This window comes from Herpailurus yagouaroundi, unplaced genomic scaffold (genome assembly GCF_014898765.1).
Source record: "Herpailurus yagouaroundi ecotype Mexico unplaced genomic scaffold, PumYag 77, whole genome shotgun sequence".
Classification (NCBI taxonomy): Eukaryota; Metazoa; Chordata; class Mammalia; order Carnivora; family Felidae; genus Herpailurus; species Herpailurus yagouaroundi.
Window position 1 is genome coordinate 84,134,116 of NW_024412388.1, and position 19,035 is coordinate 84,153,150.

At 34.3% G+C, this 19,035-nt stretch overlaps 1 protein-coding gene across 1 annotated transcript in view; it reads right to left on the bottom strand.

Moving 5' to 3' along the window:
• The window catches only part of DPYD (dihydropyrimidine dehydrogenase), an 891,530-nt gene that overhangs the window by 843,752 nt on the left and 28,743 nt on the right, over positions 1-19,035 (bottom strand). The window contains exon 2 of the mRNA XM_040471061.1: positions 5,803-5,913. Coding sequence (XP_040326995.1) covers positions 5,803-5,913 — 111 coding nt within the window. The remainder of the gene's footprint in view (positions 1-5,802; positions 5,914-19,035) is intronic.

A 19,035-nucleotide genomic window follows, 5' to 3' on the forward strand; every position in this document is an offset into this window, starting at 1 on the left:
AAGATTACTGGTAAAAAAAAAATGTGACAACCAATACAATCTATCTTTTCCTTAATTCTGATGATTCTACTTTCTAATAATCTTATTTGTCTTTTCTAAGGAAGCCAGGTGATATACTAAAAAGGATGTACTAGACCCAGATGACCTGATTTCTAGATCTGACTGCAACACTGAGTAATTTTAATATGCTTAAGTAAATCATTTAACATTTTCAGCATAGTCCTCATCAGTAAAACAAGGAGACAAATCTGAATTGTTTATTTACATTATGGTAAAAACCAAATGGAATATGCAAAGGTACTCTGGAAACTGTATAACACTATATAAGAAAATATGTAATCCTTATGTCCAGTATATAAATAATATGTGACAAAAGGATCCTATTCATTCATGCATTCATTCGGCAGATATTTACTGAGCACCAACTATTCTAGAAGCTGGGAACACAGCTTATGCAACAGAACACATGATGAACAAAACACAAAAATCCCTGCCCTCCTACACTTTATATTCCAGCAGAAAAGGGCAGAAAATAAACAAAATTAGCAAGTAAAAAACAGTATATCAGTGATGAGTGCTAGAAGAAAAATTAAGCAAAGAAGTCTAAGGGGAGCTCAAAAGGGGGGCAGGTTAGAGTTTTAAATAGAGTGGCCGGAGAAGGCCTTGCTGAAGTGACAATTGTACAAAGGAAATTGTGAAAACTCCAAGTGAGCTGTAAAACCACTGAAAGATTCTGAACACAGGAATTTTAAACAGGTTTGTGTGTATTAATTAAAGATTCTACCAGGAAAGGCATAAGCATGGAAACTATTTCAAGGCTACTGAAATAAACCAGATGAGAGATGAGAGATAATGGTGCGGGCTTAGAAAGGTTGATAGTGGTGAAGGAGGTAAGAGGTAATAAGATTTGGATATAGACAGAAATTAAAGTGAGGAGAGAAAAATGAGACCACCAACATAATAAGCCTTACAGAGAGAGAAAGATCTAAGCTCTGAGCATTCTAATATTTAGGAGTGAGAAGATGAGGAATAACCAACAATGAAGCCAAGGAGATGCTAATAATGAAAGAAGAAAACCAAGGAGTTTGATGTTCTATACGCCAAGTGAAAAAAAATATTTTAGGAACAAGAGAGTGACGCTGTATCAAGTGCTGCTGATGCGAGCCAAGATTTCACCCTTTGTTTACCAATTTCAATTCATTTTTCCTAAAAGCAAATTTGAAACAGGGATTTGGGTGCAGGTGATTTATGGAGCGAGGGCTATTCAGGAAAAGTACAAGAGGCATAAAGCAGGGTAGGAAGGAGGGAAACTTTCAAAGCAAGGACGCAGTCAGTGGTACCTTCTAGTCATAGCCAAAGCAATAGAGCAAGGCTTAGGAGCATAACAGCCCACGAGAGTTGTCCCTGTCTTGAAGCAAGTGGGCTAGCTTCCTTCAGGATACTGTCTTCGTCTTTAGTTTTCAGAAATTCAATTATGACATATCTTACTATGGTTTTCTTTGGGTTTCACACAGGTTTGTTGAATTTGTAGGTTTATGTCTCTTTCCCAATTTGGAAAGTTTCTAGTCATTATTTCCTTTTTGAGTATTTTTCAGCCCTGCCCTCTTTCTTTTCTTCCTCTGGATAGTGAGAGAAGTCATTGACATCACAGAGGGTAAGTGGGGATGTGGGCCCTTTCAGTTACTGGCTAGCTAATGGGGATGAAAGTACTGGCTCCCTATTCTTTCACCCAGCAGAGGTGTGTGGGCATCTCATTATCTCATTACAGAATGGAAGTCTAGGCTCTCTTCTCAGCCTTTATGGAATACATAGGGATAGGGCCACAGTTTTTCTTGATGTGTTTGGGTAGAGTAGACAACTTACGGTCTGAAGGTTTTCTGTCTTGCTAGGCTGTTTTTTCCCTGATAATTTGGCTAGACAGAGCAGACTTTTGTTAGGATTTGTGTGTGTGTGTGCATGTGTGTGTGTGTGCGTGCGTGCGTGCGCATGTGTGTGTGAAGTTAGTGTTGCCAGTTCTCTAAATTCTTTAGTCCCAAGACTGAGATATTTCTTAATTTTCTTCATTTATTTTAGGATTTCTAGTTTTTCCAAGACACATGTTTTTTAATTTTATTTTTAATTATTTAATTAATTTAAGTAAGCTCTATACCCAATATGGGGCTTCAACTCATGACCTCAAGATCAAGATTCTCATGCCAGCCAGGTGCTCCCCCAAGACTGGGAAAAATACAGAAAAAGGAAAACCCTAGGAACTCACCACTATTTCATTCTTTAGGTTCCACTTCTCTAGCTACTTGGTCTTCTCTCTACCTTTCAAAGTCTTATGTTTGTTTATATACATATAAGGCTTTTGAATTTAGAGGAGTGATTATAAAACACAAATATGAAAATTTGTAAAGTAAAAAATAAATCAGGGGCACCTGGGTGGCTCAGTCAGTTGAGCATCTGACTCTTGGTTTTGGCTTAGGTCATGAACTCAGGGTCATGGGATGGAGCACCATGTTGAACTCCACACTGAGCATGGAGTCTGCTTAAGATTCTCTCTCTCTCCTTCTGTCCCTCTCCCCCCTCACTCTCTCTCTCTAAAATAATAAAAAAAGAAAAGAAAAGAAAAGAATCTTTTGGTTATACTTTTAATCAATTCTTCATGCAAACACATAAGAGCAATAATGAAAAGGAAAGGAGCCACATTCTTTAACTGCACTGAGAATAACTTTCAAAGCTTCGCTCCGTATTTCCACTTTGGGAATGAATTTCACTGTGTTTTGTTAATATAGGTGTGTCAAATAGAATTTTCAAAATGGTATACATCCAGAGCAATAAATCTGATCTTATAGATTAAGATTATTTTAACATGAATTTAAAGCTTTCATTTTTCTAATACCTGATTATATAAAACTTGAAATATACAAAAGTGCAAAGAAAACAAAGGTAATCACTATTAACATTCCATTATATTTTCTTTTTTTCTTTGTGAATATATGTCTAGGTGAATATGTGTGTATAAGTGCACACAATCATTCTTAAATATAATGCTTCATGCCTTTTCCTTATAATATATATTGTAAGTATTTTTCCAGATAATTATTTTAAAAATAATTTCCATGATTGCACAACTTACTGCTGAATGGATCTGTCCTGATTTATTTAACCACAACTCAATGCTTGGAATTCAGTGGGTTTTCCCCACATTTTTCTCTACCAAATAAATAATGTTGGGAAAACCTTCTTTCTACTTAATTCTTTATCTACATTCCTAATTCTTTGTTTAGGATAGTTTACTACAAGATAAATGATTGGATGTAAGTGTTTGATAATTTAAAGATATTGTTATGGACTGAACTATATACCCCACAAATTTATATGCTAGAGTCCTAACCCCTAGTACCTGAGAATGTAATTGTATTTGGAGACAGTCTTTACAGAGATGACTGATTTAAAATGAGGTCATTAAGAGGGGGCCCTAATCTAGTATTAGTGTCATTATAAGAGGAAATTTGGATACAGGCACACACAGAGGGAAGACTATAACAAAGACACAAGGGAAAACCAAGAGAGAGGACTCAGAAGAAAAAAACCCTGCTGACACCTTGATCTCAGATTCCTAGCCTCCACAACATTGAGAATTTCTGTTCTTTAGGCCACCCAGTCAATGGTACTTGGTTATGGCAGCCCTAGCAAACTAAGACAGGTGTTGATGAATATTGCCAAAAATACTGTCAAATTGCTTCTCTCAGAATTTTTGCCAATACATTTAATGGAGAAGACCCACCTCACTGCATCTTTACCAATTATTAAAAAATCTGATAAAATGAGACACTCAATTTACAGGATAACATTTTGGAATAAAATGCTAATTTCATAAAATAATAATAAAATGATAAGAAAGCCTCTCTTTCTAAATAGAACTCTGACCATAAATAGTTTAATAACATATAAATGAGACCTTAGAGAAGTCATTTAACTTATCAGGGTCAAAGTTCTCATACCTTTAAAATGATTTAGAATTGATAATCTTTAAGGGCTTTCTACATTTGAAATTTACATGACTCTTTTTTCAGTGCCCTGCAATTATTCACACTGTAATATAAGATCTTAGAGTCAGTCTAACCTTTGATATAATTTAGACCACACTAGTCTTCTTCCAGAGACCTCATGATATTAGAAAGCAAATTCACCAAACTGGTACAAGGAAAACTGAACTCCAACCCAGCTTTGCTATTAAGTGCCTACATAATCATCTCAAGTCACATCATTTCTTTGTATTTCTAGTTCTTCTTTTCATTCAAAAACCTTTCCTGGATGTCCAATGACAAAAATTTTTGAATCAGATGAATACATACACAATGAGCACATACCCTCAATTTCCATCATCAAAGAGTTCATATGTAAGGAAGAAAGAAGTACATAAACTAAAATCGTTATATTAGACAGTATAAGCAAAGCACCAAAGAAGCCAATGTTAAATAAGCTAATACAAATAATTGTTTCAATAAATGATTTGAGAAAACTAATTTGGGGGAAACTAATTTTGGGAAATTGGGTAAAAAGGAAATTGATTTCCAATTTTAAAAAGGTATGCCCCCTAAAGTCGTATTTTAAATATTGCCTTCGAGTTTGTACTTAATCCCCATTTATGGCCTCAAAGTGCCAGCCCTGTGATAACCTCATAGAATCAGTTAAATAACATTTCAGCAATCAGTAATCTCAGACATTTTTCTCCTGTACCTCACTTGGAAATATTAAATGTTTATAGTATTCCCCAAATGTTGCTCATATGTTCCCCAAAACCACATCATACAATAGCTTGTATATGCCAGTGTACTCTTCTTCAGCTAAATTATATCTGTAATATGGAAACTCTTCTGTATCATTTTATTGTTATACAAAACAATTTTCAAGGATTTTAATTTAATTTTTTTCATCATAATAATTGTACTCTTAAATCCCCAACACCTATTTCACCCATTCCCCTCACCCACTTCCTCTGTGGTAACCATCAGTTTGTTCTCTATAGTTAAGAATCTGTTTCTTAATGTGCTTCTTTTTTCTTCTTTTGATTATTTGTTTTTTCTTAAATTCCACATGAGTGAGATCACATGGCCTTTGTCTTTCTCTGACTTATTTGCTTAGCATTATACTCTCTATATTCTGTATATATATATATATATATATATATATATATATATATATATACATACACACACACTACATCATCTTTATCCACTCTTCTATCAGTGGACACCTGGGGAGGGGGGTTTTCATAGTTTGACTATTGTAAATAATACAGCAACAAACATAGGGGTGCACGTGTCTTTTCAAATTAGTGTTTTTGTATTCTTTGGGTAAATACCCAGTAGTGGAATTACTGGATCATACAGTAATTTTATTTTTAATTTTTTGAGGAACCTCCATACTATTTTCCACAGTGGCTGCACCAGTTTGCATTCCACCAATAGTGTAAGAGAGTTCCTTTTTCTCCACGGCCTCACCAACACTTATTGTTCCTTGTGTTTTTGATTTTACAAAAGAATTTTAAGAGAAGGTTTACGGATTTTTAAGGCAATAAATTTTGGTACCACACTAAACATATAATTTTTTAGTTGTTTCAATAGATTTTCAAGCAGTAAAATTAAAAACATCTTTGTGATTATTCAAATAAAAAATATCTAAAGTATGAAAAAAATTACAGCTGTACTTTACACATATTTAATTGTATTTCTAAGTATATGTAAAATCTTGTTTTACAATGTATAGGATGAGATTATTTTCCATGTGAAACAATCTATCAGTGGTACTTACAGAGCAGTTTTTATCAGTATTTCTTTTCCAATGTTTCTTGTCTACTTTCTTGGCTGAAGTGGAACGCAGCGCTGCATGAGTTTGTGTTCGAGGATTTAGAGCCAGGATACTCTGAAGACAGTATAAACAACATATAAACATCTATGTTGGCATATAAAAAAAATCAAAATTTTATTTTAAGATTACTCACCACTCACTCCAAAGACTTATACTGAACATGTTGTTTTCTCCTTCTACTGTTGTAATTCCACCATAAGCTTATCTAAAGTAATCATTTGCTAGGTGATATACTCACTGATTTTATAAGAATACTTATTGATCATAATATGAAGGATTTAAAAATCACATAAACCATACTGAAGACTCTTTAAGATAAATTTTATACATAGTATTTTTAGATGAGAATGAAATCATACAAGATGCAGATTTTATTTGAGCGTGTAATAACAACACTCCCCATTTTAAGTTTTTAGAATTAACAAATTGTTTTCACATGCATTACCTAATTTAATTTAATAATAGCTACTATTATTTCAAAATTTTGGATAAGCAAATACATTCAAGGTGCTTAAGTAACCTATTTGAGATCTCACAATTAATATGCTAAAGGGACTGAATTAGAACTCAGTTCTTCTCTGTATTAAGCTTATATTCAAATTTATCCAAAGAAAGACTATATTTTACTATGACTTTGTGACGTACAAAAGCAGAAGAGAAAACCTTTTTAACTATGTATGCAAATAAATTAAATGTCACCTGAAAAACTCAATAAAGAATTAATTTCAAAGTACTGTCTTAAGAGAGTATTTAAAAGAAAACCACCAGAGGTCTTCCAAAATGATAGCATGAAGACTTCTTTAGATAAATTCCCCAACAAAATGTAACTGATAAAAATTAGTAAAAATAAGAATCCTTCAAAGTCTCCAGAAATCATCCTAAAGTCAAATAGCAAATGAAGAAACATTTGCTCAAGAAAAATCTACTAAGAATTGGTAAAAACAGTGAAGGTCTATGGCATTTGAAGAATGGCCTGCCCACCCCTCCACCATGCCACAGCTCAGTAAACAGAAATTCTACCTCAAGTGAGTGCAACCAAGAACACAAAGGTCCATCTGCCCCCAGGTTCCAGTTGAGTGTATGGCATTTCCCAGAGAAGGGCAGACTATTAGCATTTCTCATTCCCCCATCCCCGCCCCCCCCCACAACCCACTATGCAGCAACTAAACTCCAGAGAGTGCAGCTGAGAAGGCAGGAGCTCCCTTGCTTCACCTAGTCCCCACTCATAGAGCAGAGGTTCTACCGCACATGCAGCAAACATGCCAATTACATGGAGGACTAATCACCCTCACCTTAATTTATTCAAGGTTTGGAGTTAATATACCAGGAGAAGCAAACTGAGATCAGAAGGTACTGCCTACACCAGTGTTCTGCTCATAACACAGGAGTGTCAATCTGGGAAAAGCAAGCCACTAAACCATCCCTAGCTCTGTAGCTGTGGCTCAGGGATTTTTTTTGCAGGGGAAGAGGCAAGTCATAAGAACAGGCAGCTCCCCCTAAAACAACTGATTTTATTAGAATTAGTATGTGGGGAAGTTCAAGCTTATGGCTATTCTCAAAAACAGTAAATAGTTTGATGGCAAACAATTAAGAGGAGGGTGATAGCTTCATGAGAGCAATAAACTAAATCATAAGGCAGACAGTTTACCAGAGAGAACCAGGGAAAGAAATAGCTAAGAACAGCTCCCCTAGGATCACAAGAAACCTCAAAGACTCACTTCAAAAACTATTACTGCAAGGCACCCAAATTTAATTGACTCATACTGTGCAGTAATTTATATCCCAGGACATTGTCAAAAATAATAGAGCAATCAGACAGCAATCAGTAGAAACCAAGAGCTGGGTGTAATACCAACAGAGGTGGGCAGTTTTAAAAAAAATAGGGGAAAAGGCAAATAAAGCCCTGATAAAACCATTAGCATCCCAGAGTTATTGTGCATACGCCCAAGACTTCACTTTATGCAAATACAATCAGAGGTTCACATCCATTAGCATCCCAGAGTTATTGTGCATATGCCCAAGACTTCACTTTATGCAAATACAATCAGAGGTTCACATCTTGGGAGAAATAGAGTTCCCTAAAATAGTGCATCAAGTCACTAAACAAATAAGCAAATATCAATAAGCCCCATTTTAGGGGAGAAAGGCTACTATCCAGAATTGCTACAATATTTTATCTAAAATGTTCAATTTTTAATAAGTAAAAAAAGTTATAAGACGTTAAAAAAACAGGATTGTGTGACCCACACAAGAAAAAAAAGTAAACAGAATCTGCCTTCCAAAGGGCACAGGTATCAGATTCAACACAAAGACAAAGCTTTATCTGTGGTATACTCTACCCAAGAACAGCAGAATCCACACTCTTCTCAGATGTACCCAAAACATTCTCTAGGACAGATCATATGCTAAACCATAAAAGAAGCCTCAATAAATTTTAAAATCATATGAAGTAGTTCTCCAAGCATAATGGAATTTTTATCAATAACAGAAAAAATTGGGGAAATTCACAAACAACATAGATGAACATAAATATTATGCTGAAAGAAGCCAGTTACAAAATATCACATATCATATGATTTCATTTATATATAATGTCCAGAATAGGCAAATATATAGAGACAGAAAGTAGGCTGCGCTTACCAGGGGTTGGAGGATTAAGGGGAAATGGAATGACTGCCAAAGTGTACATGGTTTCTTTCTGGGCTGATGAAATTGGCAGTGGTGACAGAAACACAACTATCAATACACTAACAGCTTTTGAATTCTATACTTTGTATGAGTGAATTGTGTGGTATGTGAATTATACCTCAGTAAAGCTGCTATCAAGTAAGTAAATAAATAATCACCAAATACTACATTCAGGTTTCACTGTGTGCTGTATTCACTCTATTAAACATCCCTGGGACTTACTTTATTAGCCCAATATAAGTGAAAATTATTTTTAGTAATTCCTATACATGATGAACATGAGATTTCTTCAAAATTTACCAATTTAGATGTCTCTGTCTTCTGGATAACAAACACCAAATAGAGCTATGAGTTTTAAATGGTTTATTCCTTATGATGATATAATGCCAAAATAACATATTAATAAGAGCCAACATTTAAAAATATAACCTCATTTTTATACAAAAAAAGTTGAAAATACTTTCCTATTATACAATAAATGTGGTTTTTTGTGTAGTTATTCAAGCTTGAACCATTACTAATCTCATACATTAATTCAAACTGATAAATAAGAAGATGACATTTTTTAAAGGTAGTTATTGTGTTGGGGCGCCTGGGTGGCACAGTCGGTTGAGCGTCCGACTTCATCCAGGTCACGATCTCACAGTCCGTGAGTTCGAGCCCCGCGTCAGGCTCTGGGCTGATGGCTCGGAGCCTGGAGCCTGTTTCCGATTCTGTGTCTCCCTCTCTCTCTGCCCCTCCCCCGTTCATGCTCTGTCTCTCTCTGTCCCCAAAATAAATAAACGTTGAAAAAAAAAAAAAAGGTAGTTATTGTGACCAACATTTAAAGAAAAAAAAAAAAACACTGGGTAACAGGCCTGTTTATTTTAGTTTTTATTTCACAATCCATATTGTGATAAATGATTATGTTTATCTATGTCAGCATAGTAATGTAATTTTTAAGAATAAACATTCTGAATGCAATTTATTGGCTGCTTATCACAGTAACTTTTCTTTTATATAGCATGAGTAGAAAGTATAACATAACATGACATATTGGGTTAACCTTTTACAGAAAGGCAGTGAGCTGAATTCAATGGATCTTGGGTAAAAATAAATTGGATTGTGGAGAATGGTTACCAAGAATTTGACTTAATGTCCCAAATGAAAAGTGATACAACATAAAAATTCAAAATATAAGTGGTTGAAGGCTGTTAAAAACAATTTTCCAAAGCAAAGACATTTTAAAAGTAAAAGTCAATATCATCAACAACTGAATAGCTGGCAGAATAATCCAGGGGAGTTCTAAATTGCATTCATCCTAAGAAATGATCAAAAATAGATCCTAACAAGGTCACAGGGCTCCCTCTCCCATAAATTCAGAATTTTAAGAGGCCTACTATGCCTTTCAGATATGGGGTATATTACTTATAAGGGGGATTTTCTCCCACACAAAGGATCTGACCTTTGGTTTTTCCAATCATTTTTAGTAACACAATAAAACTGTACTAGTGATTCTAAAGGCAAAAAACAAAACAAGACAAAAACAAAACAAAAAAAAACCCTAAAAACAAACAAAAAAAAAAAACCAGAATTTAAGAAAATTTCACTATACTATTTCATTTAGTTTAAGAAATGATAGAATATGATCCAAAGACAGATTTACATGTGAGATCAAAGCAGGGTTATGTGTTGTCACTGTGTTGTCTATCAATACTATGCTGGGAAGCATTGCATACAAACTAGAATTATGCATCTGAAGAGACTTTTCTTTACTCCTATTGAGGGCACAAAGAGGAGCCCAGATGGACTACAGTCACAGGCCCTCACTTCACAAATAAAAGTATTAAGTCTTAGCTTAAAAATACCAAAACAGCAGTATTATTTGAGCTTGAATTACAACTGTAAGAAGCCACTTGGCCAACACGTCCTCTTTCTAAAAATGTGGCTTTGTTTTTATATCACAGTATCAGTTATCTAAACATAATGCATCATTAAGCTTCCCTCACACTTTGCATTTTAAATTATAAACAAATGTTTCCTCTTCAATCCTGGTCATTACTATAATTCTGAGCCATTAACATGTTACACACATACTGACATTTCAGATTTACAGGCTGAACTTGGTAAATTAGATTTTATCTTATTTAAACTATGCTTAAATTTTGTCTTTGATGGCTTTTCCTGAGTCTTCCATAAGTTGTCTCCTACTGCCCATTGCATCAGATAAAAATAAAAAATAAATATAAATAAAAGTAAAAAATCATGCTTTTCTCTTTTTCATAACTGGCATAAATATCTTCATTTCAATAAAACATTGTATTGTGCTTCCTTTTTTTCCCCAGTAAATATTCTCAACTAACGGAAAACAGAATTATCTATTGATTAATGCTTTTGTTGAGCATTTGTTGCTTCATCTAGACAACAATCTAACAAATGTTGTTCAATGAAGATCTGAACTTTTCATTACTTACTTGCTTACCAGTCTCTTGCTTATAAGCCCCAATCTCAACCAATTATCTCACCCTTTCCAATGTCCATAATTAGTCATGGTGTAGGGTGAGTTTAAGTAAGTATCTTTAGGAATTTACAAAGGTGTCCTTGGTTCTTGGATAAGCTCAAAACTGCTATGATCAGTCTCATCCTGGGTTGGGAGCAGAAGAGGAGTGAATGCAGCTTCATTCTGCATCCTGATCCCACAGTCAAGATTACTCTGTAGTCTTCTGAAAACCTCGGAAATTCATGCTAAGCAGGCCTAGTAAAGGACTCTCATATTTTAATTATTATTATTATTATTTTAATGCACTCTGTTCTTTGGCCAACCTTGACATTTCTTTTAGGTTGGAGTATCTTTCCAAGTAACTTTTTTTGTTCTTCATTTTACTAGCTCTACACAAAGGCCAATTTTCCTTTTATATACAATGTCTAAGTCACTGCAGTTAATAATCAATGAAGAAAGGAGTCTATGACAGTCCTAAAACTTACAACTTTCATTCCATTAAGTATTCGCTAAGCAATATGCATAGTGTTTGAGGTTAAATTTGGGCTTAGGCCTTAGTTCTACTATTTTTGCTGGTTATTTAACTCTCAATCCCTCTACTTCTTCAACAATAAAATGGTGATTAGCAATGTACCTTCTTCACAGGGTTGTTTTGAGAGTCAAATAAGACGATACATAAAACAGTCTAGAAGGTGCATGCTGTGAGTGTTTACTACCTGTCGTCAGTATATGACAGAACTAGATTTTAGGCTCCATTCAACCAATGTATATGCATGTTCTTGTACTGCCAATTTTGAATATATAAGAGGGAATCATTTTTTTAAGTACAGGAATATAGAAAAAGATGAAGGCAACAGGTGAAAAGGTAACTATAAATGAGAGAGTAAGAAAAAAATAAGAGCTGTATCCAGGTGACACCAAATCATTGGTCCTGAACTTATCTGTTCCCTAAGCTCACAATTTCAAAGACAGACTGCCTGAAAATGCAATATGTTCTTCACAAATTAAAATGGCAGCATAGAAGGGTCATGAAATTCAAATACAGATGTTTTAAATCCATTACATATAAACAGAAATGCAGATATCATTTTATAATACACACAACAGTATATAACTCATGGACCTTTGTCCCAATATGTTTATAGGTGAATTCCCATTACATTTCCTTCCAGAGAAAGGTTGAACCAAAAGTGATAAATTTATAAAACATCAAAAAACTCATCAACTAGAAATGAATGAACCTTTTCAGAATACTAGTCATATTACCTGGGAAATTTGATTCATTTATACTGAGCAAATAGTTAACTCAAATAAAATAGTTTATGCATCTTAAAACATCCCATTCATCATGTCACTCTTGCTCAACAAAGGAAGGTCAGCCACACGAAGTTCTTGTCTGACTTTGCAAGGCCCAGTACGTGACTCTCCTTTACTTATACACACCACACACGAGGTACTTCAGTGTTCTCTAAATGGAATAAATGTCTTTTTACTGTCTGTCAGAAAAGACTGAGAACTCAAACACAGAACCATTACTTACACATCTGATATTAATCTCGCAATTCCTAATATAAAACAGAACATACCAAAGGTGGTGACTAATTCTGACATAGACATTGTATTCTACAAGTCAGCTTGGGCTGCTGTAAAACAATCTCATAGACTGAGTAGCTTGAACAACAGATATTTCTTTTTCACAGTTATAGTGGCTGGGAGTTCCAAGAAAATGCTGACCTTCTGTTACTAGTGAAAGACCACTTCCTGGCTCACAGAGAGCCACCTACTCTCTTTGTCTTCATAGGACATAGAGAAACAGAGATCTCTCTTGGGTCTCTGCTTACAAATGTACTAATCCCATTATGAGGGCCCCATCCTCATGACCCCATCTAACCTAATTACATCCTAAAGGCCCTATCTCCAAATAATATCAACTGAAAGTTAGGGCTTCAACACATAAAATTTAAGGGGGACACAAACATTTAGTCCACAATTGTCATGGAAAAAATTCTACTGTCTGTGGAACTGTGCAAATGTTGTAAATACTGGGCATTAACTTAAAAAATAGCTTTATGTTAAGATTGCAAATGGTACCACATTGAGTTTCCATTTTTATTTAGTCAAGAAGAAACCTTGGGGGTGGGCGGTTGATAGGCAAAATGGATGAAGGAGAGTGGGAGGCACGGGCTCCCAGTTATGAAGTAATTAAGTCACCGGGATGAAAGGTACAGCATAGGGAATAGAGTCAATGGTATTGTAATAGTGTTGTATGGTGACAGATGATGTGCTCACTTATGGTGAGCATAGCATAACATATAGACTTGTGGAATCACTGTTGTACACTTGAAACTAATGTAACATTATATGTCAACTATACTTCAATTAAAAAATGGAAGAAACTTCAGCATAAACAAAAGCGGAATATTATGGCTTGCTTAAATTTTAAAGATAAAATAAAAACAATATTAACAAAGAAATTAACAATAGCCATAGGAATATCAAAGCATTAATAATATATACTAATTTATATACTCCATATATTTTCATTATAAAAACAGAAAATAAGGTATCATATGCAAACACCTTGTGATATCAAACATATTTTGAAAAATCAGAACCTACAGGATCTCACTGTTCACAAGTTCAAGCACTACACCAGGCTCTGTGCTGACAGCTCAGAGCCTGGAGCCCGCTTCAGATTCTGTGTCTCCCTCCCTCTCTGCCCCTCCCCCACTCATACTCATACTCTGTCTCTGTCTCTCTCTCAAAAACAAACATCTAAAATTTTTTTTTTAAATCAGAACCTATACTACAGTGATTTTCTTTAAAAATTTCACTACTTTATTCATAAACTGTTTACTTAATATAATGTTACAAAATATCCATCCACTACATATTTAAATAAAAGCCAATACAGTATTTCGAAAAGACATAACTATGAAAATCCATGCTAAAATACCATTTTGTGCTGGCAAGAGCTGAATATATATATGAATCTACATATATAAATCCAAGAAAATATTAAGAAGGGACAAAATTGATAAGGATTATTACATTACCATAAAAGAAAAAAATTCACCAGTTCACTGGGTACTTATGAAAATTCATATTTTAGAATTTATGCTTTTCATTCAAGAATAATTATTTTATCCCCAAACTTGCTTTACAGAAAATGGTCTCAAGGTAAAATAAGCTTTAGAGAGTCTTTTTAATTAATATGAAAACTACTATGACTTACCTTTAATCTACTAACATTTATGGATAAGATACACTTGCTTTCAAAAGAGCTGTGTTTACAAGACCAAGGGTCATTTTAGTTCAAGAGATGTTAAGTGTATACCTGCATGCCAAAGATAAGCAATACTGGCAAGCAAACAGAAAAGCTGGAAAACAAAATTTAAGAAGAAAGCAGGAAATAGAGTCTTGGCTAACTGAGTTTTGATTTTTTTTTAATTAACTAAATTGAATAAGTACCATGATTTTCATGTTCACAAAAAAGTAATAAATCAAAGATTGACTAGTTGCCCTTCATCCACGTGAATAAGAGCAAAAAGAAAACATATATGGACTACCAAGTGACTTATATCAAAAATTAGAACTAAAATGATTTTTTAAATGATCTATGAATTTTTTGGATTTCTTAGAATGAAGGATCATCATAAGATACATTTTCTTTTGAGAAGGGTAAGAGTGGAACAGAGTGTATGGCGAGTTAGGAAGTTGAAATATAACCAAGAAAATGAAACATGTGAAAACACTTATTATTATGCTAAAGGTCTTGGTTTAATTCTTAATTCTCCATTATTTTTACAGAGTATTCAATACTATGTTAATTCACTTTTCTATCCAGAAACTCATCTGCTTTAGTCCCTGACATCATGGTACGAAAACCATTCTTTCTATTCACTATTTTTACTTTTGTAACTTCCATTTCCCCTCCTGACAACAATTAAGGGTTCTTGAACCTCTACTAAATGCCTTCCACTAATGATTACTTTTCTAGAGCTGAATTTTATATCTATATTCCAAACCCTGAGATCTCTGCCTTGATCTACAGTCATCCACTTCACTGGATGCCAAATAGTCCACTTGTATGTTCTATCATTATCTCAATTCCTTAATACCACAAATAATGCATTGTCTACCCCCTCAACTTTTTAACTCCATTTGACTCCTGCCAATACCACCACTTCTCTAGTAAAAAAGTCTTCATACTGTGTCAGTCAATAACAACTACTTCTTTTGTTCCTTAAACCCACATAATGCCAATCAGTGTTAATCACATCTGGGCTGCCTTTGTATTTCCTATTTCTCCAACCTACTGCAGATCCTTACTGCAGAATGCTTGGATTGTAATAGAATAGTACCCTCCTTATTGAACTATTCACCTCAAGTCTGTGCTTTCTTCTCTTTCCTATATGACAGTCCCCATATACACATATAAATGCATGTGTGCGTGTGCACACACACACAAAGTTTAAATGGCTCCCCATTACATACATAATACAAATAAAAACTATCCCCTTACTATACAGCCTCATGCCCACCTATTACTTGAACATACCTTCACCTCACCTATGCATTGTTTATTGAGTGTATGTACATCCATACCTCTGCTGGCATCACTCTCTAGATGTAGGATACACCCACTTCATGTTAGTTTAAGTGATAACTTTTAAGTTATAACTATGAAATATTTCCTCCAAAATTAAAGAAGCACTGTCCCTTTCTCCATTTAGATTGTATCCACAAACTTGTAGAGAAACTAATGTCATTCATTTGCTACACATGATATATTAAATAATCGTTCATATATATATATATATACATATATATATACATATATATACATATATATGTATATATGTATATGCATATATGCCCTCTCCCATCAAACTGGCTACTAAAACCCTCAAAAGCAAGGATATATTTTATATATCCCCCTGTCCTCAAAACCAAGCATACTTCATCAGTGAAAATTTGCCAATAAAAACACTGTTAATGGAAAATTTTTCTTAGCAGAACGATAACACCAAAAAGCAGCAAGAAACTTCCACTAGAGAATAAAATGACTTTAATGCTGCCAAACCAAACAGAATTCTGTTTTCTTCTTAGTGTTCACTCTATTGCAGAGGACAAAGAGAACACCATTCAGTACTTGTCAGCAGTTATACAAATTTTAAGCCATATAATCATTAACTTCTCCAAAATGGGAAGTCAGTGTTTTCCTCACTTTCATGCAAGGGTTTAATCATGCAACTCACTTGCTGAAGCAGCAGTGAAACACTTTGGACTGAACCTTGAAATCTGTGGTAATATAAAGTCAGCAACAAGTTCCGACAAGAAAACAAATGAATTACTTGTTTTCTGCTCTTCAAATGTTCTGAGGACAAAATTTTGGATTTTATTATATAACACAGACACTTCCAACATGTGAAAGACATGGTCCCTACAACAAAGAAGCTGCAGACCACTGGAGACAGCAGACACGCCAAAATAAAAATAAAGTGGTTTGAGTATGTTCGTAGAGTGCTGCAAGGTGCTCAACCCAGAAGGTGAGTCTAGGAAAGGCTATATTTGGAGGACTTATGTTTTTAAATATTTATATGTAGTGGGGCACCCTGGATGGCTCAGCAGTTAAGCATCCGGCTCTTGATTTCGGCCCAAGTTATGATCTCACAGTCATGAGACAGAGCCCTGTATTGGGCTCCATCTGAGCATGGATGTTGCTTGGGATTCTCTCTCTCCCTCTTCCTCTGTCTCCCCCCCCCCCCTCAAAAAAGTCGATCTAGTACTCTTTAAAATAAAAAGGAGATCCTTGAAGCAATCTCCATTAAGAGAAAGTATGAACTTTTTTTTGCAACAATAAAAAGCCAGAAAATACCTAGCAGAAAGAGAAAAGTTAAATTCCAGTCTGTCTACAGTCAAGTATACCTATACCTACCGTGTCTGTATATAGCTTGACATACATACTTACCAAAAATCATGTTTGAAAGGATTTTTAATGATATGTAAAAAATACTGTTTTTATAATGCAAAGTTTTTAAAAGAAGGAGAAATTGAATCTATATCTGAAATAAAAACAGTTCTATTAGACACAATTTTGCATATTAAATAATATTTTAAAATAATATAAAATTCATGTACATAATTACTATTTAAGCCACTTTTGTTCTCTAAATTAACAAGTGATATCTTATATTCTTAATTAACGCCCTTTGAATGCCTACAGAGAATGGTCTCCATTTAAAAAGCAGTATTAGGTATTGGAAAATATTCAGTATGAAGTCAGATCAAGATACTGTATTTCAATTCTTTAACAAAAATGACCTAGGAGCATTCCAACTTATAGGCATTAATATCTCACTTTAAATAATTTAAATTTAAACCTAAAGCAAAATATAAAGAAATGATGCCTCTTGTACTAATCTTCATTTATAATTAAATACTACTTGACCTAAACTGGTTTCCTTCCAAGGATAAATAAAATTAACTCTTTGCATCTACTTTGGGGCTTCTGGATTTAGTATATTTGAATTGGAATGGACTGTAAATATTAACATTTGACTGCCTATCCTAATTCAGAAATCCAATTCCAAACACTCATTGAACTGTATCACTCAAATTTATCAAAGAAATACAACAAAGTTTTAGTCTCTTTAGTATACATAAGGCTTACATAAATTAATAAGAAAACAAAAAAATGCTAATAAATAAGAAAAGGGCAAAAACACTTCACAGAGGAATGCATGCATAGTTCTAATCTAAGAGGAACAAAGAGAGAAATGTTCAGCCACCCATTGTGTCTTCATTGCAAGTAAGTCTCTGTTTCTGTCACCACTGGAAATGCTCTTGCCAAGTCTCTGATGATGATCACACTGCCCAGTACTTCTCTTTGTGCTTATGTCCTTACACATTTTATTTTTTTTCATGTTTACTGCCTTTTTTCAATTTTTATACCTTTATTGAGATACAATTCACCACACAATTTACCCATTTAAAGTGTTCAATTCAATGGCTTTTAGTATATTCAGAGTTGTGCCACAGTCATCATTATAAATTTTCATCAATGCCCCCACAAAATTCATAGCCATTAGCAGTCACTTTCCACTTTCCCCAAACTCCCAGCTTCAAGGAAACCACTAATCTACTTTTGACACTACAGATCTGTCTATTCCCTTTTTCCAGGTTTACTGAGATATAATTGATAAATAAAAATTATATTTTTAAGATGTACAATGTGGTGTTTTATATACATGTATATCATTAAATGAGTACCACAATCAAGCTAATTAACATAACCGACACTTCACAGCTACTGTGCTTGTTTATTGTTGTTTTGTTTCATTTTTGTTGGGAGAACATTTATAAATCTATTCAGAGTAAATTTTAAGTATACAATAGAGTATTAACCAACTAAAATCACCATGCTGTACATATTAGATCTCCAGAACTTGTTCATACTGTATAAATGAAGGTTTGTACTCTTTGACCATCATCTCTCCATTTTCTCCACCCCCAACCCCTGTAAATCACCATTCTACTCTCCACTTCCATGAGTTTGACTTTTCTGGATCCAAGGTATAAGTGACATCATGTATTATTTGTCTTTCTATGCCTGGATTATTTCACTTAGTATAATGTCCTCCAGATTCATCCATGTTGTCTCAGATGATAGCATTTCCTTCTTTTTATGGCTAAATATTCCTCTGTGTGTGTGTGTGTGTGTGTGTGTGTGTGTGTGTGTGTGTCTTTCTTTATCCATTCATCCACTGATGGAACTTGGATTGTTTCTACATCTTGGCTGTTACAAATAGTGCTGCAATGAATTGGGTGTGCAGGTATCTCTTCAGATGCTGATTTCTATCCTTTAGAAATATACCCAGAACTAGGGTCTCTCAGTCATATGGCAGTTCCATTTTAAATTTTTTGAGGAACATCCATAATCTTTCATAATGACTGTACCAATTTACATTCCCACCAACAGTGTGCAAAGTTTCTCTTTTCTCCAT